This window comes from Hyperolius riggenbachi, chromosome 8 (genome assembly GCF_040937935.1).
Source record: "Hyperolius riggenbachi isolate aHypRig1 chromosome 8, aHypRig1.pri, whole genome shotgun sequence".
Taxonomy (NCBI): Eukaryota; Metazoa; Chordata; class Amphibia; order Anura; family Hyperoliidae; genus Hyperolius; species Hyperolius riggenbachi.
In genome coordinates this window covers 91,842,134-91,868,014 of record NC_090653.1, presented here as the reverse complement: position 1 = coordinate 91,868,014, position 25,881 = coordinate 91,842,134, and the positions used below count along the sequence as shown (strand labels likewise).

The following is a 25,881-nucleotide window of genomic DNA, read 5'->3' as shown; positions in this document are numbered from 1 at the left end:
CAATAAAGGTTTTTATTCATGTTTCTATGTGAGAATGTGAGAGCATATTGGTGGGAGTTTGTTTTTATGTGAGGGCAAATTTGTTGTTGTGTTTTTCCCGAGCTATTTGAAAGTTGTATGATGGATAACACAGGAGTCTGTCCGTGAGTTCATTACATTTCTTTTTTAATCATGTATGAGTTAGTTGAAGGGTTTGTTTGTCTAAATTTTGCGTGGGATTGTGAGATGTTTTGCAGAGATGTTGATTGTGTCTCACGGACAGTGTGTCTGTGAGAAATGATATGGGAAAATCATATTTCAAAAATGTCAATGGCCTCGATTCATAAACTGTAGTGCGGTGTCTTTACAGAGGTCGGAAAAATACCGCGAGCGTAAATTTGCGTGTTTGCTCAGTATTCTTGAAAAAAGTACCGCTAGCGAGGTGGGTGCGGTAATGAGCGGTAAGTGTTCGGAGTGTGGGTGGAAAGTGTGGGATAATGCTGGCGGTATGATGTTAACTGTGCGGAATGTTGCCGCTTACTTGATCGGAACGCGGAGCATTGTGGGTATAAATGGGCTGGGTTATTGTCATGTGACTATTTTTTGGCGCCACACTGAGCCGGAACTCGGAGAGTACTTCACTTCCGAGGGCTGCTTAAGCGGGTGTGGTGTGCGCGAAGATGTCTGGAGGAACTCGGAGACATGTTTTGGAGTTGTTCCAGTCATGTGTAAGTAAATGCGCTGTATTGTGGCTGCTATGGTAGGCTGCTAGGATGCGGTGTGTGTTATTAATAGCTCGTGTGGGTTTATGAGGGTGGGGTGGCACGTGTGGGTGTGTTTAGCCCGGTATTCCTCCGTGTGTAGAAGAGGTATCAACGTCGTAGGTGTTGTAATGTTGTTTAGCCCCAGCATGTAGTTTGAATATTGTATGCTGAGGTCCCCAAACCCCTCTTCCGCTGTCCACTGCTGATCCTAGTATTGTTTGCAGTTAGGCCGCGGGTTTTAGTTCCCTCCCCGACTGCTCTCCCCAAGTGTATTCCTTCCCCCCCCCCCCCCCAAAAAAAAAAACGTTAATATTTGCTGCCATCCCATGTGTTGAATTCACAGTAGTGCAGGCCGTGGTTGAAGCAGGGTAGAAGTTGTCCAGAATCACAGCAGCCGCGTGGTGCGCAGTTGTGAATCCCACACATGAGATGAAAGGAGGTAGTTTTGGGAGAGGGGTTGGGTGGCCATCCGTCCGGATTTAGGCCGGACTGTCCTGTTTTTGGCCTGTTTGTCCTCCGTCCGGTGCAAGACAAGGGAGGACAGCTAGATGTCCTCCTTTTTTGGCTGTGTGGAGAGAGAAAGCGCTGAGAAGAGGGAGCGGTGGGCACAGTGGGAAAAGGGGGACATATCCCCCCCCTCTCCTCACCTTTGGGCTCCCCCTTCCTCGCTCTCCCTTCTCGAACTATAGTTTTGGGGTGGCTGGTAGCGGGCGGGAATTACCTCTGCCTCGCTCCAAGCGCTGCGTAGTGCCGTCCGGTTCATGAGTTATTTCAGCCTGTTCTTTCCTGTGAGTGTAATGATCTGACTCATCCACTGATCCAAATCAGTTCAGTGGATGAGACAGGAACTGCAGCTGAACACAGTGTGCAGCTGCAGTTCCTGTCTCATCCACTGAACTGATTCGGCTCAGTGGATGAGTCGGATCACAGGAAATAACATGTTCAAATGACTCATGAACCGGACATCACTACTGCTTCGCTGTGTAAGGAGGCAGGTAAGTCCCACCTGCTGCCAGCCACCCCAAAACTTTTGTTCTAGATGGGAGAGAGAGGAAGGGGGAGCTCAAATGTGAGGAAAGGGGGGGAGATGGACCTAGATTCCTGGCTACATATATATGTGACACCCATAGCCCTGTCTAAATATACTGGGGACACCTATACACCTAGCTATATATACTGAGGGCACTATACACCTGGCTATCTGTACTGGAGACACCTATACACTTGGCTAACTATTCTGGGGGAACTTGAAGACCTGGCTAAATATACTGGGGACACCTATAGACCCGCCTAACTATTCTGGGGACACCTAAAAACCTGGCCATCTGTACCGGAGACATCTATAGACCTGGCTAACTACTCTGGGGACACCTATAGACTTGGCTACCTATTCTGTGGACATTATACACCTGGCTACCTATTCTGGGGACAACTATACTCATGACTATTTATACTGGGGACACCTATATACCTGGCTACCTATGCTGTGGGTACCTATTTTGGGGTAACTGCTGTCAGATTATCTGTATTTAAGGGGAACCGCTGCCATATTATGTATGTTAGGTGCACGGCTGCTGCCATTTTTTTGCGTTTTTGGGGGGAACTGCTGCCAGATTTTGTATGTTTGAGGGACCACTGCTGCCTGATTACATGTATTTTTGGTGTTATGTGTATTTTGGGTGATCTGCTGCCAGGTTTTGCGTATTTTTGGGAAGTGGTTCCTGGTTGTGTATGTTGGGGTGAACTGCTGTTGCCAAGTCTATTTTGGCGGTAACACTGCCATATTATTTGTTTTTTGCAGGAACTTCTAGCAGATTACCCGTTTTTTTTTTTTTTTTGAAATGCTGTCAGATTACATCTATTTTTGGGGGCTACACTACGACAGAGCTCAAACTTCCCCGGCAGACAATTTACACCACTGCTAAGCTCATGTATATTTGGTCCCACCCATGACCACGCCCATGATATGCTTGATCACATCCTCTTTTTGCAAGCTCAGTACGATGTTCTCCTTTTCAGGGTGTGATGTCCTCCTTTTTGGGGTTCTACAAGTGGCCACCTTAGGGAGGGGGCAGCTGTGCACTAACTAACCATAGTGGCCCATTATCTGTAAGTGGCACCATGTTTACCTGTCTACTTGAAAGCCTTGGGCAATAGATACCTTCACTGGCGTAACAATATTGAGGCATTTATATTTATATGATATAATAATAATAATATATTGCTAACATGTATGTATGTATGTATGTATGTATGTATGTATATGTGTGTGTGTGTGTTTTGTATGTGTGTGTGTGTGTGTGTCTGTGTGTGTGTGTCTGTGTGTGTGTGTCTGTGTGTGTGTGTCTGTGTGTGTGTGTCTGTGTGTGTGTGTCTGTGTGTGTGTGTCTGTGTGTGTGTGTCTGTGTGTGTGTGTGTGTGTGTGTGTGTGTGTGTGTGTGTGTGTGTGTGTGTGTGTATATATATATACACATACACATACACATACACATACACACATGTAATGGCTCATATATACTTCTATTGGCCCACTATGTATAATGACTGGGGCTCTACCTATGGTACTATTACTGGGACATTACCTACATTGGCTATACCTGTAATGACGCACTATAATATACTTACTTGGACACTACCTATAATAAATGTGGGAATGCACAGGTAAATTGGGAAGAGTAGAATTCATAATGTGTATCAGAATATCTTTTCTGTGACACTACCTACCCATCATTTGCAATAATATTATCTTTACTGGTCTGTATAGTAAATGTAATATGTGGTATTATATTACAGTAACGATGGGAAGTTCAGATCTTTTCAATGAATTGGATGATACTAATAGAATCTTTGAAAATATCTGGATCTTTCATCCAAATCTTGGATCATTTCACTTGTGAAGCATTTGGGGTTGAAATGAGTAGCAGTGCATGACTGTACCGGCGCTGGATAGAGAAGGGTAGGGGGGATGGACACACAGAAAAAGGGAGATGTTGAATAGGGACGGGCAAGGGAGTGAACAGATCATGACAAGTGTACTGATTTCACTTATGTGCATATCACTATTGTCTTTCAGGTGGGTAGCCCCATCCATGCATCAAACATATATGATAGTGACGAAGTGTCGGAAGTACGTATGGTTTGTAATGCAGTTGTAAATATTGATATGCTAAGCCTTCATGTTAAGTAAATTTTTTTTGCATGTTGCACTTACAGGATGATGCTACTCAAATTACAGCGAGTCAGCATATGTCTAAAATGGCTGTTGAACAACATGCAAGCACATCAGTAGCGAAGGTATGGGAATTGCATATGAGAAATACTGTGTAGTAAGTGAACTTTTTGTATTTCAGGTATATTTAATTTTGTTATTTTAAAGACATCACAAACTTCACTGGTGTTTGCTAGTGAAGGCGCGAAAGGTAAGTTGAGTAAATTGGTAGTTAGCTAGAACAGGGGTCCCCAACCACCGGTCCGCGGCCCACTGCCGGTCCGTCGGCAGTGTCCAGCCGGGCCGCGGCGGGTCTGTCATCTTGCCCCTCCCCCCCGCGGCCGCCGCTTCTGTTACTTTATGAGCGGGCGGCCGCTTCCGGATTCCACCATGCGCGCTCTCCTTCATGAAGTACTATCTCCTCCTATAACAGCAGCGCGTCTTGCGTCTGCTGTAAGGAGGGAAGGAGGCGGGGCAGCGGTTCCCATGGTAGCGGCGATGCATATCCTTCCCTCCTTACAGCAGACGCAAGACGCGCTGCTGTTATAGGAGGAGATAGTACTTCATGAAGGAGAGCGCGCATGGTGGAATCCGGAAGCGGCCGCCCGCCCGCTCCTAAGGTAACAGAAGCGGCGGTTGCGGGGGCACTATACTAGCCATGCTGGGCACTATTTGGTCAGTAAGTGGTCCCCGGGCCGGAAAAGGTTGGGGACCCCTGAGCTAGAAGAGCCATTCATCATGCAAGAGTACAAATATACTAAACGAAGTACGTGTTCATGTAATAATTTTGTGTTGTGTAAAAAGTAGTAGAATGTTGTTGTAATGTAATTGTATTTTCTTCATAGGTTTTTTCTAAAGAAATGAGGGTTGCAGTCCAAGGTCATGAAGAGCCTTCGCACAGACCTCCTGTTACAAAGGTGGGAGTGTTGATCCCCAATTTTCTGTTACCAGTTGTGGTGTGTATGCAGTAAATAGCTGCCAAGTGTTATTTACTTATGCCTACATTCTCTTTGGAATCAATGTTGTTGTGATTTCTGCTGCTGGGAAAACAAGGATCTGCTACATAACTAAATATCAATACAACATTTTTTTTGCGTTCAGTCGAAATATCAAAATAGTAGACAAATAGATACACGAACACCAGTTCATCACGTGGAGCGCTCTCTTCTTTCTGTGTACAGCCTAAATTGAGAGATGAAAAGGATGGGTAAAGCAATAACCGTGTATTAGTCTCTCAATTTATAAGCGATCTCTTGAGCATCATAGGCATAATAAGAGGTAATTTTGTATTAACCTGTAATCCCTCTAATATGAAAGTATTCACCGGATCAGCTGGGTACACGGGACTGTAAGAGCGAAAGGGGTATTGGCCACCTTAGGCAAGCACAGCATGGCACTTGTACTCCAGTGGTACTCACCTATACCATGTGTGATCAGAGTTTTCAGCTGTGCGATAACTCCTCCTCTACGGACTCCTCCTCCACTCCTCCAGCAGCCTCTGCTCTGCAAGCACTTGGTGTAGGTGAATATCACTGGAGCTGAGCCGGTGAATACTTTCATATTAGGGGGAGTGCAGGTTGATACAAGATACCCTCCTATTTGTCTATGATGCTCAAGATATTGCTTGTGAATTAAGAGCCTAATACAAGTTTAGTGCTTTAACCATCCTTTTCATTGCTCAATTTAGGCTGCTACATAGCCAGCATTCAAAACACAACATTTTTCTGTAACTTAGTAGTGTAAAAAATGGCATGACATGTTTGTTAGCGGCACAAAACGTTTGAGTCATTAGTTTGCAAAAGGCATCTGTTGCCATGACCATGGTCACTGCCATTGCTTTTTAAGTTGGTGTTGAACTTGTGGTTTGAGAAATTGAAGAGTCGAATTTGGAATCGAAAGATTTTTTTTTGTCCCGACTCCATAGCCCTGCTAGGTAAGAGTGATGTAGTGTATTTGTGTGGCCTGTGCGCTGACATAGATTAATGTATGAAAATGTTCCGTGCTAATTAACAGTAATTCACCTTGCACTTTATGTTCTATGCTGTTTGCAGGAACACACACACACACACACACACACACACACACACACACACACACACACACACACACACACCAACATATACTCACAGACACACACACACACACACGTCAACATATACTCACAGACACACACACACACATACGTCAACATATACTCACAGACACACACACACACACACGTCAACATATACTCACAGACACACATGTATAAGTACATAAACATATATATATATAGGTAAAATTAACGCAACTAATAAACTGAACAAATGTGTTATTGTAGGAGATACACAAAAAAACTGCAAGGGAAGAACGACCTGGAACGTCCGGCCAATATAAACATCATGGAGATGGAGAACATGAAAGGCAGAAAGTTGGGAAAAATATGGCCAACCGCAGTACACAGGTAAAATCGATTAACCCCTTCTGTACCTGCACCCTCTGGCCTCTTAATAACCAGAGGGTGCTGAGACAGTAAACCATTTATTCCCGATGCATCGCTGCTTAAAATGGCCCCTACTGCTGTTCATGCCGCTTTGTCGTTATTGTTGGAAATGGTTGTTTTGGTCACGCTGCTATGGATAAAATCGAAAATGGCTATAGCCTCGCTCACAGTGTTCTGCCATCATAGGGGATGGCAGGGCATCAGATTGCTGTAAGGTCGCCTGGTGAATTGCATGTACAGTTTACGTGCGTTCAGAACCGCAGCGCCACCCGCCCGCTGCAGATGTGAAATGCTTTTATCTGCCGGTAGTTAATGTAATAAAAAAACTTACTATGTGAAATGTACTTTCATATGGTAATCCTTGTGTGTAACACAGGTAGTGAGAGCGTTAATAACAAAATTGAGCATCTTATTAAATTTGTACTTTTTATAGAGGGTGTAATCATTTATGTGTATGTGTGTGTATATATATATCTATCTATCTATCTATCGATCGATAGATAGATAGATAGATAGATAGATAGATAGATAGATAGATAGATATAGAATCTATTTCTATCAATGAACATATTGTTGCACTGCTATGGAGCAAATAGTTGTTAATTCATAAATATTAGTATTGTTCTTAACGCTTTCAATAACTGATAACAACAAAGCTCATCCCATGTAACCTTGAAACTGAAATGTAATGTTCCAGCTGCTCATGTGCGCAAATGGTCAAACAAATTTTCCCAAACCTAAAAAATGTACACCTACTGATGATTGTGGAAAAAATGTATAAAAGTCTATACTACTATGCACCCGGGCAGAACACTTGTACACAGCTGTTCATCATTGACAGAAGTTGCTTCAGCCCCAAAGCTCAATAGACCTTTTATTAATACTGAATTGTCAGCTTAGCATACTAATTTTTATTTTTTATTTTTTTGGTACGACAGGGGTTGAATCAAGAGTCTGATCATCAATTTTATGGGTCGGAAGAGTTTGATAGTAAAAGATATGGTGGAACTCAAATTGAACCTGTTGCAAAATCTAAAGAATCTACAAGTCAGATTTTGAAACGCAAGGCAAAGAGACAAAATATGGAGCAAAGCAAGAGAAAGAAAAAAAAAAATCAAGACCCACACCAAGAATACATGAGTGACGGTGCAGAAGAACAAATGACTGCTAATGACAACGCAAGGGAAACGCAGGAAAGAAATGCACGCTTCACTTTCAATGAAAACTTAGCTTTAATAGAGCATTTAATTCCTCACTATGATAGACTGCAAGGTCATCTTTTACCAAGTACAGATAACTATTGGAAGCAATTGAAATGGCAAGAAATTACTGATGCCGTTAATTCTGTTGGAGAGTTCAAAAGAGATTGGCGTACTGTCAGGAAACGTTTACAGGACATAAAAAGAGACGTCCGAAAGAAGATCACAATGGAGGTGAAAGAAAAGTAAGTATGCATTTACAACACATGCCATATCCTTACCTACCAGAAAGGGGACCAGAGTAGAAGAAGTATTTTCGAAAAGTAACATTTTTTTCGACATACCAGGGACTTCATCCAGCCACATACTAATGGATTGCTTCCAATGTTCTGTCCTCCGCTGCCTCCATCTACAAGAACTGGCTGCCGTCCCTGGCTTCATCTGAGCTAGTTATGCTGGAGAAGTTACCTCTCCTACAGAGATATGTAAACAGCGCATTGCAACTACAGTTACTAGCTCAGAGTGCTTGAACTGTAGCGAGTCAGCTTCTTATAGATGCGTGCAGAGGAGGATTGCGGCTATTGCATAGTCATAACAAATGGTATCAATTAGAATTGCAACCATTTGTAATCATAGTAATTTTTAGTTAATTACTCAGCAGGGTATGTGGAAGGCCTGAAGCTAAATACCTATGTTTGTATTGGTGTACGCTCATGAGCAGTGGTAGTATCTAACGTGATATTCACAATTAATTACATTTTTTAATCACGTTTCCAATTTAATTTTTTTTTTTTAGGAAGAAAACAGGAAATTGTGGAGCATCGGTGTACTTTAAGGATTATGAGAAACTGCTGAGACCATATCTTGACAATGATTCCATAGCCGGAATAGAAGAAGGGGATGATATGTTCGAAACAGAAGAAGGTAAGAATTGTGTAATGGATTTCTAGAACCAATATCATCTGTAAACCAAATACGGTAGGATCAGCACTGATGTGTACATTAGTCACTGCTCAGACAGGCTGAAATACTGTTTTTGATATTATAAGTGCTTAATTTTTGTGGGGGGGGGGGGGGGGAAGCCATGGGAGGAGGGTACACGTTTTACAAGTTTTTTTAGTGTTTTATTGGACTTGACCACTACTAAGGGGACAGTTTTGCAACAAAAAATGTAGTGTTCAAACTTCGTGGCCCAGCTGATTTTGACTGACATTCTATATGGGTGTTGGAACATTCAAGTAAGTACACCGTTTATTAACAACAATGCACTGTGTACACTGTGCTCACCACCGTAAGTTGTGATAATGTGTAGTTAAAGTTTATGATTTCTTTTTTAAACCTCAGAGAAAACCTCCCTCTTGTACAGATTCTTTTTCACTGCCGCACTTCTTACAATAATCATATTTATATCAACCATAAGCATAGCAAATCTGCAAACTTGCAACAATACTAAATGTTCTCTTGCACACACTGTGTCAGTATAAAAAGCAGACCACCTGCAGAAATGGGGGCTCATACACTACACACTCAGTACCCTGATTAACAAATGGTTAATTGCAATGGGAGTATCACTGAAGTATCTGATGTACACACTACAATTAAGCCTAAACACCACTGCTCATATGTACAAATGTCTCTATTGCATGTGGCTTGATAGCCCTGCTGCACACTTTTTCAAAACCTAAATACATAATAAAACAAAACACACTCACATGGCCGGTATTCTAGGCTATGTAATCTGCCTAGTAAACTCATACACTCGATGGTCAGAGGGACGGGCGGAGTATCATGGACCAATCGGCAGCTTTTGCTCAAGTAAGATTTGATCGAGTTTGTTGTACACCTACTACACAATTTTGTTACAGGGCTAGCAAGCCACAATACATTGACATTATCAAAGTGCAGTTTTTTTATGTGTACTTTAAGTGTGTGTACAACAGATATTCTGATAGGCGTATTGCATGGAAGCATTTGTTGAGCAGGGGAGTGACGGGGGAGTGTGTGAGCCCCCCATTCCTGCATTTGGTGAATTTTTTTCCCCTCGAACGTTGTGTGTGTGTGTGAGAGAAGAGGGTGTACTATAGCTTGGAAGTTATGTCTTGTTAATTGCAATCCTTATGGTTCCCAGCAGTCTGCATATTATTAGAAGTGCAGCAATGATAAAGTAGATGGTCACACTGTACTCTCGGGCTGAGTCAGGACTAAGGCAGCCACCTAAAAAACACACATTTCACTCAGTAAGAGATAAACAAAAGACACATCTAGCATAGATATTTACTTGGGTGCTCGGCAATGAAGTTTCACATGTCTATTGCAGCATTGGACATGCCACTTTGGGTCTCCCTAAAAACCGGCTACATCCGCCTCATTAGGAAGGTTGATGTACCCGGACCGCCTATTACCTTTTGGAGTTAAGTTCTGGGTGAGTGCTGTACAGTTGAAGAAACAGGGCATGTGCACAAGGGCTTACACTGCACACAGATGTAGTAAATAACAGATGTACTCACATTACAACTGGTGTTAGTGGATGGTCGGGATTTATGCATGTAAATGTTGTGAACTACTGTATTTATTTGCACAGGAACAGAGGAGCAATCCAAAAAGCAACCCCAGGAAACTTTAATGCTTTTCTCTGACAACATCGACAATGACCAAGACATGCTTTTGACACAGAATGATGAAAATCAAAGTCCTAATGATGAGGTATTGAGCTTAGAAGATATGGACAACTCTCAGGTGCTTCAATCACAATGTACACAACCTCAAGGTGAGATTAGGTCCACAAATGTTGCTGTGGGACGTCCACAACAAAGAGAAGTGCAAAACACGCCACGTGGAACCCGGGCCACTACTTCTGCTAAACAGCCTCGTTCAATTTGTCGTGCACGTAATGCGGACAAGGAACAATTTCTGTTCGACAAAGAGCAGTCACAAAAATTTCACAATGCACAACAACTGCATCGAGAATCCATGATGGAAAGATTGGATAACCTCACTCAGCAGTTTAAGACTCTGAATGAGAATTTAAATCAGTTTTTGGTAGCGTTGCAATTGCAAAACAACCAATTACTTATTTTCATGGCAGAAATGAAAGAAGTGTTGAAAACCTTTGTTTCTTGCTTTACGACATGCCCTGTTGCAGAAGGACAAGAAATTGTCTTGAACAATGTCCATGATGAAAGTAATTGATTGAAATGTAAGTTAACAATGGGTACAACCAAAGTATTCTGTGTGTTTAGGTACTTGGTAAAGTACAGTTGATGTTGTAATACTCACCAATTAGACCGCCTTGTGTGGTGTAATGCTCTGTTTGGTTTATTTTATAGTACATATATAGCATTACATGTTTGTAAAGAGAACCAGAGATGATGTCATCAAAAGATATTATACATACCTGGGCCTTCCTCCAGTCCTACACGCGCTGGTAGATCACATGCCGCCATCCAACGCTGACCGTATGTACCAGTACCAACTACCCACTATTGTGTGAGTTGAAACCAGTGTACCGTAGTAGTGGTGCACTATTTTCCTACCTCATAAGCCATGGTTGAAAAGATCCGTACAGTCAGCATATATATTGCAAGTCAAGTCTCTAATTTTCTCACTGACGTATAGTCGGTTCTTGTGCATGCTTACGGCGTGTGAACAATTAGCGCATATGGGGTTGGAGGAAGCACCAGGTATGTATAACAACTTGTGTTCACATCATCTCTGCTTCACTAGAATGTCATTTGCCTGGGTCAGTATCCTTTGTTTAATCTTACTACAGTTATGGTACTGTTAATACCATGTAATAGATATGTTCTTTTTCGGTGCACTTTACAGTTTCACAACTGCACTTATGTTTGTTGTTACACATAAGGATATTGGAAACAGTTAGAAGGAAGCCACATGTTGCGTGATTCGATAATTCACACAGTGTGGCCAATATTGCACTAACTATAGGAAACGTTAGCATCACCTTGAATGTGGTATACATTGTAAGTTTGTGTAATGGTGAGCTATTACGTGTTAACGTAAGATCTCTTACAATGGTCGTTAAGTAAGAATATTTGTATTTAATATTACTTTTAATTGCACTTAATTACTTTTCATGATCTTCATGATGTTCATGAGCGTTTATATGTTCAAGTTTAGCTATTTCTTTTACTAGGTTTAACGACATACAGACAACGTTTGTTTGGTGTCAGTTATGAATTACAGTGAATTGGAACCGCATTTCTAACAAATGGTATGTAATCCTTACATAGTAAGATGGAAGGCTCTGGTTTGTATAGACTAGAGCATTTTGTCTTATCTCTTTGTACTCTATATCCTGTTCCTGCTCAACACCGTTTACATCCCCCCACACCCCCCACAGGGTATTTTTAAGTGTTCATAAGGCATGTCCTCTTCAACACGTACGGCTCTATACTGCACACAAGTAAGCGTATTTACGCTTTAACAGTCCAGGGACGGCCTTCTTGATAAACACTAGGGTTCCCTTAAGACTTTGGAAGCTTTGTTCTGCACTAAAATTATTAGGATACTAAATTTTTTCAAATACTCCCAGTGGAGGAGCAAGTACTTGAACAAGGAAAAAAAAGGGGAGAGGTAAAGGAAAGGGTATCCTCTAATTGGGTTGTCATGTATTCTAACGTGTGGTTACCATCTACTTTAACATACAACTTTTGGTAACAATGTAAACATACACCACAATATATTGCACTTTTTACTTTTCTCAGTATATGTATATCATGCTGATTTGTACAGTAGCCTACACAAAAATTATACGTAAATATAGTGTTGATAGGTTTTTTTATTCAACTGTTGTCGTTATGTACGTAGAAAAGTACAAAAAACATAGACAACTGTGTAAACATGAAAAGGAAAATGGTACAGTAGTCTGAATGACATTTTACATGAAAGATCAAAATTTAGGCAGCAAAAACATTGACACTCACTACAATTGATATGGCATTGCAATTACGATTCTATAGTATAATTACCGATTGCATGCAATTGTGTCTTTGTTTTTACAAACTTCATAAAATGTAAGTAGTAGACTTTCAATTACAGACAACACACATAACTTTCCCACAGCTTGGTAATTTTTGGGTGCTATACTAACTGTGTAGTACAGCGATTATGAATAGTTAAATCCCATAAATTTGAAATTAACTGAACATACGTAATGGAAACAGTTCACATGGGTGGTACACAACTCACATGGAAGTTGCCTATGATTCATAGTAAGGCTTCACTTGTCCTCCTGTGAAACCCCAGCAATACAAACTGATGTCATGTACAAAAGTTAAAGGAATACTGTAAGGGTGTCGTAGGAACAATACTTGAACTTACCCAGGGCTTGTAATGGTCCCCCGCAGATATCCTGTGCCCGCGCAACCACTCAACAATGGTCTGGGCCCCCACGCGTGTCCTTTGCACGCGCAGCCACTCATTGATGCTCCGGCCCCACCTCCGGTTAACTTATGGAATTTCAGACTTTACAGTGTACAAACCAATGCGCACGCATTGCTTTGTCCGTGCTCACATTGATGTTCACTGGAGTGTATTATGCAGTCCAAGTACGGTCTATACCTTGGCACTACGCTCCTGGTGACGTTCATTGGAGGCAGGACACAGCTTTGCAGTCGTAGTGGTTTTCACAGTGTCAAGTATGACATTCCCGAAGTGAACTAGAGGCGGTGCAGGAGCACTGGTGAGTGGCTGCTTGGGCACAGCATGTCTGCGGCGGAGCATTAGTAGCCTCGGGTAATTTCAACTCATTTGCCTCCGACCACAATACATTATCCCTTTCATATTCACCTCCTTTGTAGCGCATGCTCTTGATATGCGTTACTTGGATACAGATAGAGAACAATCTCCAATCTCCATTGGATTACTATAGTTGAACGGTTTTACTAGGCTATTCCAAAAAATTGGCCCAACGAAGATACTTGACTCAAGCCTATCTGCATTACAACAGCTGCAACAACCCAGCTGCATGCAGACAGGTAAAATATTGCACATGACAAGAAGTTGAAACCTGTACGTTACATGGCCTGCAATGACACCACCTTCGGTCACAGAAGGACAAGGGGAGTTTTGATACGGTCCATAGGCTTGTCCTTAATGAGGTCTGCACCCTCCAAGGGAGTTTTTTGTCACTTATGATGTGTTTAAAAGATTATAATCACAAAACTTACATTTCCTTCTTTTGCCAGTGTATGTTCCTGAAGGATATGTAAGTAAATCATCAAGCACACTAGCTGATTTGACTTAGGCACTCACAACCTATGATAATACCATCATTATAGTTGTTCTATATGCAAGTGTAGTGCGCATACACAACCGTATAAGGCAGGCATGGTCAAACTGGGCCCTCCATCTATTACGGAACTACAAGTCCCACAATGCATTAGACTTCAGTCATGACTGTGCCAGTCAGACTCCAGAAGTGCATTGTGGGACTTGTAGTTCCTTAACAGCTGGAGGGCCCAGTATGCCCATGGCTGGTCTACGGCCTACATTCCTTCTAAATATAATGGGAAGTGCATTTCAAAAAATCTGACAGATAGTTAGCCAAGGAGAGGGAAGGATGAGGGTATTTTTCAGCCTTTCCCCTCCTCTCCTGGTCCCCTCATTACAGTGCTGTCTTGCACTGTTGCAATATATGACTAAAGTTATTCAACGGCTGAGTAGTAATCTCCTTCATTAGTCAAATAGTATGTTTGCTTGGTCAAAGGTGAATACAGAACTCTTCAGAAAGCCTGAATGCTCCTGAAGGAGTGGCCTGTATGGCGACTAAGCACGCACGCTCTGTTACACACTCACACCTGTAAAGTTTAGAGCAGCAAATGTTCGGCACGACACGGCTAGCGAAGACTTAAGAAAAACCCTTTCGACGGGTGATTGAAAGGTGGGCGGGGGGGGAAAGCACAGTATAGAGAGCACCAACAGAGGAGACAGAAGGCTCCATGAGACCCAGACCCTTCAGTCTACTTAGGTAAGTATTCTTTTTATTATGTAATTTCTATCTCTGTGGTTCACATTCGCTGTAATAAAGGTATGTCTTTTCAGCTTCAACAGCATTCCTTGCAACCAAAACTCATTACTACCACCACCACCTCCACCCCCCCAAAAGGTACAATCATAGTTCCGTAAAGGAATAGACAGTTGGAATGCAATAGCATCCAAAATAGTTAAACTTAATAAGAAAATGATAAAATGGTACAGATGTTGTAAGAACATACAACATGTGGACCACCATTAACAATATGGGATATGTTTGTATTATAGTTTTTGCAAAGATGTTTCAGAACATATGGTTCTTGTAAACAAGTATGGCAATGGGTCATAATTGCCAACAACTGTCTTAACTTAAATGGACAGTTAAGTAACAAAAAGAAGAGTTTTACTCACCTGGGGCTTCCAATAGCCCGCTGCAGCTGTCCGCTTCCCTCGCCATCTCCCTCCGATCCTCCTGGCCCCGCGGGCAGCCACTTCCTGTTTCGGTGACAGGAGCTGACAGGCTGGGGACACGAGTGATTCTTCGCATTCCTGGCCACAATAGCGCCATCTATGCTGCTATAGTATATATCATATAACTTATAGCAGCATAGAGGGTGCTAATGTGTCTGGGAACGCGAAGAATCACTCGCGTCCCCAGCCTGTCAGTTCCTGTCACTGAAACAGGAAGTGGCTGTCGGCGGGGCCAGGCGAATCGGAGGGAGACAGCGAGGGCACCGGACAGCTGCAGAGGGCTAATGGAAGCCATAGGTGAGTAAAACTTTTTTTTTTTTTTGTTTGACCAAGTGTCCCTTTAAGCATCAGGCACTTTAATGGAGTTCAATGTAAACGTGCAATGGATAACACACCTGTCGTAAACCAATACAAATAACTTAATGGGAGGGTAGTTGTGTTATTTTAGTGCCTTATGTATTCAGAGATGAGTAATTTGGCTTTGTACCTTATGTTTAGGCCGTGTTTGGGCTAAAAAATAAACTCTCATAAATGACCACTGCTAAATGATTCAGGTTTAAGTACTTTGCACATTACACTTTCAAAGTCAAATTATACATCTTCCATTACAGAAAGAGTACAGTTAATGTAAGTACCAGTTTGCACATGTGCAAAAAAAGCAACACATTTGGGTTAATGCACTGTGTACAGCAGAGGTACAATTACAGTGGATAAAACCAGCAGTACTAGTGTTGGAAACGTTTTCCTCTGTATGTTCCATATGCTAGATCCGTTGCAGGTAACCATTGCACCAAGTACACTCTGATGTCCAAATTACTTCCTGTAAAATAAAAAAAACATAATTCTATGAAGCTGTGCACAATGAGGAATGTCAAATATGTTTACATTTGTTCAATAAACAAGGTTTTTTTGTTAAGGGATGGTCTGGTTTTTAATATGAGTAACATTATTTCTTACTATTTCCGACAGGAAACATCGGCAGTATAGTGAAAAACTGATTGTCGCTAGTCTGAAGCTTACCTGGCAGCCAGTTAATAAACTTTCTCAGCATCGCAACACCCATACTGTACTCACCACTCCCCACGCTACCTTCCTTCAAGCAGAAGCTACGCCGCAACACAGTATAGTTTGTGGCGTACATTCCAATTGCAGGAAGTTAGGAAGGTGGCAATCAGTGTATGTGGGGGGGGTGGGGGTTGTTGGTTGAGGCTATGCTCGGAAAAGTAATCACAGGCTGCCAGGGCAATATCACAGTAGTAAAAAACATTGTGTCACCAGGCTCCCAATCTATTCAGAGGGGCATAGCAGACCCCGGATAGGGGGTTTGAAAGAGGGGGCACTACTTTTGGGGCCATTAAAGAGACACAGGCCTGTGACTATGCACATAACATGCCTCAGTGTCCTCTAAAGTAAAAAAAAAAGTGTTTTATTTAAAGGGATACTGTATGGGGGTTCTGGTGAAACAGTTAAAGTTATCCGGGCCTTCTAATGGTCCCCCGCAGACATCGTGTGCCCGCGCAGCCACTCTCCGATGCTCCGTTCCCGCATCCATATCACTTCTGAAATTTCTATCTTTTAAAGTCAGAAAACCACTCCGCCTGCATTGCCGTCTCCTCGCTCCCGCTGATGGAACCAAGGGGCATACTGCGCAGACCAAAGACCATACTGGACTTGTGCAATACACTCCTGGTGACTTCAGGCTTTACTTTAAAGTCAAAAATTACAGACGTGAACTGGAGGCAGGGACGGTGCATCGGTGAGTGGCTGCCCGGGAACAGGATGGCTGCGGGGGACCATTAGAAGCCCCGGGAACCTTCAAATCATTTTTCCCTGACCCCCCCCCCCTACAGTATCCCTTTAAGGAAAATGACTCAATGTACAGGTAACGTGCTGCGGAGGGATATTACAGGTGAGGAAAATAAATTACGTTACACACTGGCCCACAAAAGGAAGTTCGAGCAGTCAAGTGGGCTGATTGGTAAAGGGATGCCTTTTGTGCATCCAGATCATAACAACTTACATCACAGTGATGACAGTATCTGCATATTACCATGACAACATGTAAAACTATTGATCCTTGAAAGAGAAACAGATTTCACAAAATTGATAAGTTGTACGTTCATGGTGCTTCATCCACCAAGTGCAGCATTATTGTTCGATAACGCACCCCATCCTCCTCTGCCCGCAGCGACAACAACCAGCTACCCACTGCTCATTCAGTCGCAGCCACAATGAAAGGTAGAGACGGTGCTGTTTGCGTTGTCTCTGCAGCTGTATATGAAGAGATACAGAGAGCACACTTCTCCTGCATCACTGCTTCCAATGATGTCAGGGACGGGCTCCGATTCTCGTAGCTGAAAGCACAGGTGGATGACGGGGTGGGATTACGTATGGTGGTGGTGGAAACCCCAGGTGGGTATAATATTTTTCATAATTTTAATTTCTTTTTTCAACTACGATACATCTGTTTCCCTTTAAAGGACTACTGTAAGGGGATCTGTGAAAACTACACATACCTCATACGTCGCTTTTAATGGTACAGCACACCTATCTTGTGACTGAGCAGCAACTCAGTAATGCTATGACCACGCCTCAGGGTCTTTTTAGTAATGAATATGCATACTTTGAAGTCTTACAATCCCTGCCCCTGTTCACATGTCCTTGTTAATGCTGCTGTTATCAGGAACCAAGCTTCACATAAAAAATGAAGCAACAAGGACCACGCTAAGCAGGCGCATTGATGTTTAACTTTACATATGATATATAACAATTACCACAACCATGAGTCACTACAACAAGGAGTGGCTGCACATGCACAGGACCGTGTGCATATGGACTAAAAAAACAAACAAAATGAATTCAAAATAATTGCAATGTAAGTTTTTTTTTATTAATTTTATTTTTTTTAAAAAAATAATGTACTTACAGCCAAAGAAATTGGTAATTAATTGCCTTCGAGCTTCATTGCCCCTTGTCTCTGATTCCGAGATCTCAATTGGAATTTCATCTTCCTCAACCATTTCCTCGTTAGTAAGCTCTAAGCCAGCCTTCCTTGCCAGATTGTGTAGTACGCAACATGCAAGAAAGATTTTGGCTACCTTAGCTGGCGAATAATGTAGAAAACCGCCAGAATGGGAGACAGCCCGAAACCTTCCTTTGAGAACTCCGAATGTTCTTTCAACAACAACCCTTGTTTTTGTATGTGCTTTGTTGTATGCTATCTCTGCTGCAGTGGTTGGCCTTAACACAGGAGTAAGAGTCCAAGGTAAGCACGGGTAGCCAGAATCACCTGTAAAGGTACAGATGACAATTATTTAAAAAGACTGCCTTACACCAATAAAAACCATACAGCATTATATCACAGGTACATTGTGGAAATTTATGGCCTGCAACGTACTGAATTCTGCTAGGCCGCAACAACTCACACAAATAAATCTCAGGTGCACACCAGTGGAGTTTTTCTGAGCGTTTTTAAGTTTCTACATCTGCTAATGTTAGCCTGTTTGTATCTGTGCACAATGGAGCTATGAGGGTTTAAAAAAAAAAAAAGAAATAAAAAAAATTACATTAGGAAGAGCTTTAGTAACCTCTAAAAGCTCTTCACAATGTAATGCTATGAGGTTTTGTACAAAACCTCATTGCTCGACTGTGTACAGATACAAATAGGATACCATTAGCAGCAGATATAAAAACTCTCAATAGTATGAAAAACTCCAATGGTGTGCACCAGGCCTGTGTGGACACGACACTGGCCCTGCGCTAACACACCACAACATAAGCAATGTATATTGCCTATTACATCCAATCTGATACATTTAAGTCTGAATAATGTTATTGGATATACAAAAAAAGTTTTCCATTGTCTGTCCGGGAGCAAAAACAGCCAAAACATTTCTGAAAATAGTCACCCATGTAGCAGCGGTAACGATACACTCGACACAGGAGTATTGTCAATTATTTTAAGGGAGGCCATTCAGAGTAACTTAACGGTGGACAGGTGAGGGGAACCCCATGCAGACCATGCGGCTTCCCGCCTACAAAGGTGAGTAACCCCCAGAAATTAAATTAATTGTATACATATTAACTTAACACTACAGACATGTGACATACATGTGTGTGTACAGACCCTACGAGAAAAAAAAAATCTACAACGTTCCATTTGTTTTTGTCATGTGTGATCTATTTAAAATTCCACAATATACGTTTTTGATTAATTGAGGACACATACGTAAAGTGACTTCCTGGTGACCCTCACTGAGAAGAAATAACATATATATTTCCTGCTCGCAATATCACGTTTCTGCTAAGAAATTGTTTCATAAATGCACTTGATGAAGAATGATGGTCACATTAGTCAATTCCTGTCTGAGCCAACCACTTACATACTTGAAATTTAACTGCCACTCAAAAAAATTTCTAAACAAGGAACACAGTATACTTTGTACAGTGCTAGCCACTGTACATACACATCGCAATCTCATCCTGTCACATCTCCTTTCATGGATCCATTACAGGTAAAATCTACACACATTAAAAAAAAAAAAAAACAAAAAAAAAAAAAAAACTTACGTCTTCATCTACCTCAGGCATGGGCAAACTTGGCCCTACAACTGTTCTGAAAGTACAACTCAAAAATAAAAATGCATTGTGGGATTGGAAGTTCATTAACATCTGGAGGGCCAACTTTGCCCATGCCTGACCTATCTCCTGCAAGTCGATTGTTGGCCTCGACACAACTCCTCTCCCTCCTCAACTTCTGTACTTCATAATGGAAACCACATGTTGTCACAACACCACATGACCCCCTATACTCAAGCACACTGAATCCAACCGCAACTGGCCATATTGACTTCACCACTGGATGCAGCGCGGCAGAGAAGATGCAGCAGCAGCAACCATCCACGGCCCACAGTTGAAAAAAGCACCAGGTAACTGCAGATTGGATATTATTGTGCAAAGAACTTACCTTTAAAAGGAAGGTTCAGGGAATGGGGTTAAAAAATAGAATTCAAATTTCTACTTACCTGGGGCTTCCTCCAGCCTGTGGCAGCCAGGACGTGCCCTCGGCGCCGCTCCACAGCCTCCCGGTCCCCTCCGGTGGCCGACCCGACCTGGCCAGGCCGGGCTCTTCTGCGTTTCAAATTGCGTCTCACGTCATCGGACGTCCTCCGGCCTGTAGTTCTGGCGCAGTAGTTCTGCGCATGCGCAGTACAGCCCGGCTGACGTCCGATGACGTTAGTGCGCCGGCGTGGGACGCAGAAGTGCCGGGCATTGTAGCGCAGAAGAGCCCGACCTGGCAGCAGGTCGGGTCGGGCACCGGAGACCAGCGGGAGCCTACGGAGAGGGCACCTCCTGCTTGCCACGGGCTGGAGAAAGCCCCAGGTAAGTGTAAATGGATTTCTATTTTTTTTACTCCCCTCCCTGAACCTTCCCTTTAAGCCCACAACCCGTAACACAATTTCATAGGCCTACGACAACTGCCCCCCGTAGAAGTCCATACATCACCACATGTGCAAGCACCCCATAGGAAGACTGACAAGAGGCAGGACTAAAGTTCATTTGTCACTACCACTGAGATGTGTATATGTGCTTTAACAAATCATTTCTCATTGCATAATTAGAAATTTGATATAAAATATCATGGAACACAACAGAGCGTGTACACTGCAAGTCATCACTTACCTAAAAGCCACCCACTAGGCATTCTTCCCGCATCGAAAGCTTGAAACAGGCGGCAGTTTCTATATATATGTGCGTCATGCACACAGCCGGGATAACCGGTAACCACATTCCGTATAACCATATCCGAATCAACAACGACCTGTATGTTTGTTGAATGATAGCTCTTGCGATTTCGGTAGATGTGTTCTTTAAGTTTAGGGGGGATGAGCGGTACATGGGTACAGTCAATTGCTCCCAAAACATTTGGCATCCCTGCAACATGGTAGAATTTACTTTTTACTTCATTCCACTCAGACCGTTCTTTAGGCATGTAGATATGTTGCGCTGCTATGGAACAAATAGCTCTCACAACCTGTGTTAAAAACCGAGAACAGGTGGCTTGAGAAATGCCTATAACCTCGCCACACACCTGTTGAAAAGACCCTTTTCCAAGGAAATGCAATGCGCATAACAACTTCACCAAACCTGAAACAGGCCTGCCACGCTGATCAATCTTGTGTAATTGTGGCTCTATAGCTGAATATAACTGCATTATGACCTCTCTTGAGAGACGAAAACGCACCACCACCTCTCTGTCATTGAAGTTATCCAGCTCAGTACGCGGGCGGAAATAACGAGGAGATATTATAACCACCCTTCTCCTTTCTGCTCTTCTCCTCTGCATCATTAAAAATTCAATTAAAAACAGCTCAAAAGGCTCCATCTTATACAGCACCTCTTCACAGCTGTATTTCGCATGACCCTTAGCAGGTGAAAAGTCAGGGGTAATTTTCGCATGGTATTGCCCCCTTTTTTCTTTCATGAATTCACTTCTATTCATTTCACCGACACAAAACTCGCTGAAAATACCGCTCGATTACCGCTGACTTTCCGCACTAATTCCGCATGAGGTAATCGAACGGTAAGTTACGCGTACATTACATGAATACTGACTTTTAAAGGTCGCATGCGGAAGTTACAATACAGGCGGCTCCCGCATGCGCAAAACGTTTATGAATCGAGCCCAATGTGTTTGCATTGTTTTTTTATTTCCTGCATTTTTAGCTGATAGGTGATGTGAGTGTTGTGAGGAATGTATTTTTTTTCTGTAAAGATTTGCATTAAGATCACTGTCTGGCATATTCCAGTTTCCAAGATGGTGACACAGCTCAGGGAAGGGCCGCCCCAGAATTTGTGACGTGGTGTGAAGTTCACGTAGGTGAAAGGGAGGTGCTGGAATAGCCTATGAAAAGGCATGCCCTCAATGCTCATAGAAGCTGGCAAATTAACATCATGTCAGCAAGCCGAGGGTGGGGGCCGTTTTGCTGTACAAACGGTGCATCTTCCACGAAGCAGCTGATCTGGAGATCCATAGAGGCCATTTATAAAGATATTCTACAGAGTATCTGATTCCAGATTATTTTTCCAGAGTCTGAGCACAAAGCATAAAGAATGTCAGAAATGTGAAACAAGCAGTGGCTTTGAGTTACTGAAGTCATAGGAAGTTTTTGCATGAAAGATTTGCAAGAGCCAATCAAATCAGGGTGGTATCTGGAGATGGTTACTTAAAGTGAACCTCCGGACTAAAAATGTACTCAGCAGAACTGAAAAAGCTTTGTGTTTCTTTAACAGTTTCACAGCATCAGAACTTTGTTTTTCTTACCAAAGCATCATTTTTAGCTGCATGTTAAGCTCCACCCACCAAAGAAAACTGCCCAGGCTTTTTTCCCCTGATGCTGTGCAAAGCATGATGGGATTTCTTATGTTGTTGCTCACGTTGCCTAGCAACTGGGAGAGGTGATCAGCACACAGGACAGTTGGAACTGTGTCTCATGCTCTGTCACCTCCTTTCAACCAAAAAGATGGCTGCCATCATGAAATCACAAATATTTGCCTGTTCTTTTAAAACAGCGTGGGTAAGAGATTATATTACCTATCTATTTTAATTAACATAACTAATGTAACTTAATGACAGTATGTTTGTTTAGGCTGGAGTTCCTCTTTAAGGGATTATTCCTTTAAGTGATGCATTTTGAACAGCAGTGCAGCATGAGTTCCCAATAGAATAGGGGTGGAACAGAAGAGAAGGGTGTGCAGGACGTGGAAAAAAGGAGTTGATCAATCTAGGTGTCCGTCGCCGCGGCTGCAGAGCGGTAAACATTTTATTTTCCATTTTTTTTTTGTCATGGACAGGGTCAGAGATTGATAAAGAGGTGGACTGTTTGTGTGTTTGTTTTTTTCCCTCATTCACTGATTGGTCAAATATATTTTTTCCAGCTCTTAGCAAGTTAAGCACAAACAACAGAACTGAAAGCAGTTCAAGGGGCAATTAGAAAGATGCAAGGAATTGGCATTTACAGAGTGACAGTGTATTGGTAGAATGTTTGCCATAGGACTACCTACTTAGTGAGCATTCAGAGATTCTCATGCAGGCATATGAAGCTGGCATGCGTAGCCCTGAACCCTGTGTAGTTGAAGTGAGAAGCACATCCTCCTACAGGGTAGCAGTGTTGCCAACTTATCCCTTTAATTACTGACACATATGAATTATACAGGTTTTGTGGCTAGTTAGATGCAGTTCAGGCACTGAATATGTGCAAATAGCCCCAGAACCTGTATAACTTAGATGTGTCAGTAATTAAAGGGATGAGTTGGCAACACTGCCGGGTAGCCATTTTTAAGCAAGTATAAAGGTAGTAGCATTGACAAACATTGGTCAGAGGATACAATAAACAGGACTTCTAGCAGAGCTGGTTGCGATAAATGAAGTTCTAGGTAAGTAAATGACGGAGGGTAAGAGCTTACAAAGGTGAAGTCCGGGAGACCATATATTTTTGAAAAAGGTAAGTACTTATGACATTGTACATAAGGTAGTGGAGAGGAGTTTAGCTTCATTCTACCAAAAAGAGTAAACAAAGTTCAAGAGAACTATAAAGAAACAAGATCAATTATGGTATATATTGATCCAGTGGCGGACAAAGCCAGCGATGGGCCCCTGTGCAAAATAAATGAAGCGGGCCCCATGTGAGTGGTCATAACAAATCATGGTTGGATCCAAACAATGCCGATAAGATAAAAGTACATGAACCTAGGTCACATTCTGTAGGCACTGTATCGATGTAGCACACATTCTAAACTTGTGTATGACTGGGACACAAGTTATTAACAATGTTTCTCTTGAGTTTCAAAGAGAAATGCATGGAGAGAAGCCTAGAGGATAATCAGGCCTTAACTGGTGCAACTGCATGGGCCCTAGAGGACATGGGGCCCCTGTGTGACTGCACAGCCTGCACGGGCTTATGTCCGCCTCTGTATTGATCAATCTAAGGTGTACAAAGTAAAAAGCCTGCAGGGCAAAACCCAAATTATTAATAAGAATTGATTTATTTGTATTTTGGTTTCAGAAGTTTGGCGATGTTGAATCGAGAAAGCTGAATGGCTGACAGCAGGGACAGAGACAGACATGTCAGTCGGATAAGCGAAAGTTTCCAGAGGCCTATCCTGGTTAGGAGAACAGCGAGATTTGCAAGATGAAAAAGAGACTAAAAAACCTGACTGAGCAAAGCATAATGCAAATTGCTAATGTTTTTCTTTCCCAAGGAGGTGCTCTCATAATGAAGAGTACCGTGCTGATGGTGATCCTAAGCTGCCTTTCCATCCTAGGAGATTGAGGAGAGGACATTCTCATGGACAATACGGCTCTGAACCGATCATTGATGAGCCGGTTACTATACCTTAGAAGACGAGCTGTGCGGACGTATAGCTGCCGGCTCCCGCTGTCTCTCCCCACCTGCCTGCACCTATCATCCCTCACCTAGGCTGGCACCTGGTGCACCCATGGGTGCACCAGGTGCCAGGCTACGTGAGGGTGACAGGTCAGGAGGCGGGGAGGACAGCGGGAGCCGGCACTATGCGTCAGCAGGACGCATTCTAAGGTATAGTATAGGTAATTGCCGTGGGAGATCTTCAATTAACTTAATTGAAGATCGCAAGATTGGAGGATACTGTATACGTTGGATCATGTCCGAGGATATGGGCGTGGGAAAACATTTTTAAAGGTACAGGTAAGTATTTCTGGTTAATTAAGATTATTAAAGGACTTTTTTCATGGTTGTGTTTTTATTTCATTTAATCCTTTTTGGAAATGGGTAAGGGGTATTTTGTACCCCCTATACTCATTTCTCCTGGGAGGGGGTGGGCATCTGGGGTCCCCTTTTTAAAGGATGCCACCATGAACCCCCCCAGGGAGTCATCACCCCCATCTCCTCCTGGGGCACTGGAGGTGGGGAAGAGCTCCTTGTCCATGGATTGGACAAGGGCTCGGGGAAGAGGAAAAGGTTTGGCCGCCCCTCTCCCCCAGAGCCCCCCATACCATGGACCATGCGGGCTGGTATAGCTCAGGGTGCAAAGCCCCAGTCGGCCGAGGCTCCACATTCTGGCTATCCCAGCCTGCATGGGGGACAAGGGGTTACAGAGGCTCGGGAGAGGGGACCCCACGCCATTTTTTTCCCCAGATTTCCCACACTCAGAACATTCCCCCCCCAAAAAAAATTTGTAATTTTTTTTTAAATATTGTTTCCCACTATCTTTTTAACAACTCCTGCAAATCTGGTGTTGTTAGGATGTAAGGTTGCCTTTGCTATTAACTGCTGGGAAATATTTCCCACGATCTGTCATTGACCGGCATTTAAATGTATTGTTTTTTTCTTTGAACATTTAAAATCTATTTTCTCAAAAAGTATAAGGTGTTTTTGAAAAACAAAATGTCCCCTTGCTCCCACTTTCCTTCTTAACATAACCTGCAAATTTGGTGATTCTGGCATTTAAGGGGGCTTTGTAATTAATCCTTAAAGTTGGCAGGTTTTAAATCACGAATTCGTGACCACGGCCAAATTTTCCCCGAAACCGAATTTGACCCGGACCCGAATTCGAATGTACTCGAATCGAATTTGGGTACATTCGAGCATCCCTGATGCTTCTCCACAGCTGCGTGACTTGTACTGCATTGAGCAGAGCAAAGCTGGTGATCTAGGCATGTGTTGGTAGCCAAGGGGAGGTGCTTTGCCCAGGCTGGATTGCTCAACTTCTGAAGGAACTTCTTATACTGGTGGTCTACTGCTATGT

The 25,881-nt window shown here is 42.7% G+C and overlaps 1 protein-coding gene across 1 annotated transcript; it reads left to right on the top strand.

Moving 5' to 3' along the window:
- The first annotated feature begins 659 nt into the window (after positions 1–659).
- On the top strand, positions 660–10,821 carry LOC137527371 (myb-related transcription factor, partner of profilin-like). The gene is made up of 8 exons (XM_068247884.1): positions 660–707; positions 3,817–3,870; positions 3,957–4,037; positions 4,797–4,868; positions 6,272–6,394; positions 7,372–7,877; positions 8,429–8,556; positions 10,214–10,821. The coding sequence occupies exons 1-8, from the start codon at positions 660–662 to the stop codon at positions 10,819–10,821; spliced, it is 1,620 nt and encodes a 539-aa protein (XP_068103985.1).
- The last annotated feature ends 15,060 nt before the right edge of the window (positions 10,822–25,881 follow it).

Coding starts and splice junctions, on each gene's coding strand:
- LOC137527371 (XM_068247884.1), top strand. CDS start 660: ATGTCTGGAGGAACTCGGAGACATGTTTTGGAGTTGTTCCAGTCATGT. Junction 3,871..3,956: donor ATAGTGACGAAGTGTCGGAA/GTACGTATGGTT, acceptor TTGCACTTACAG/GATGATGCTACTCAAATTAC. Junction 4,869..6,271: donor ACAGACCTCCTGTTACAAAG/GTGGGAGTGTTG, acceptor GTGTTATTGTAG/GAGATACACAAAAAAACTGC.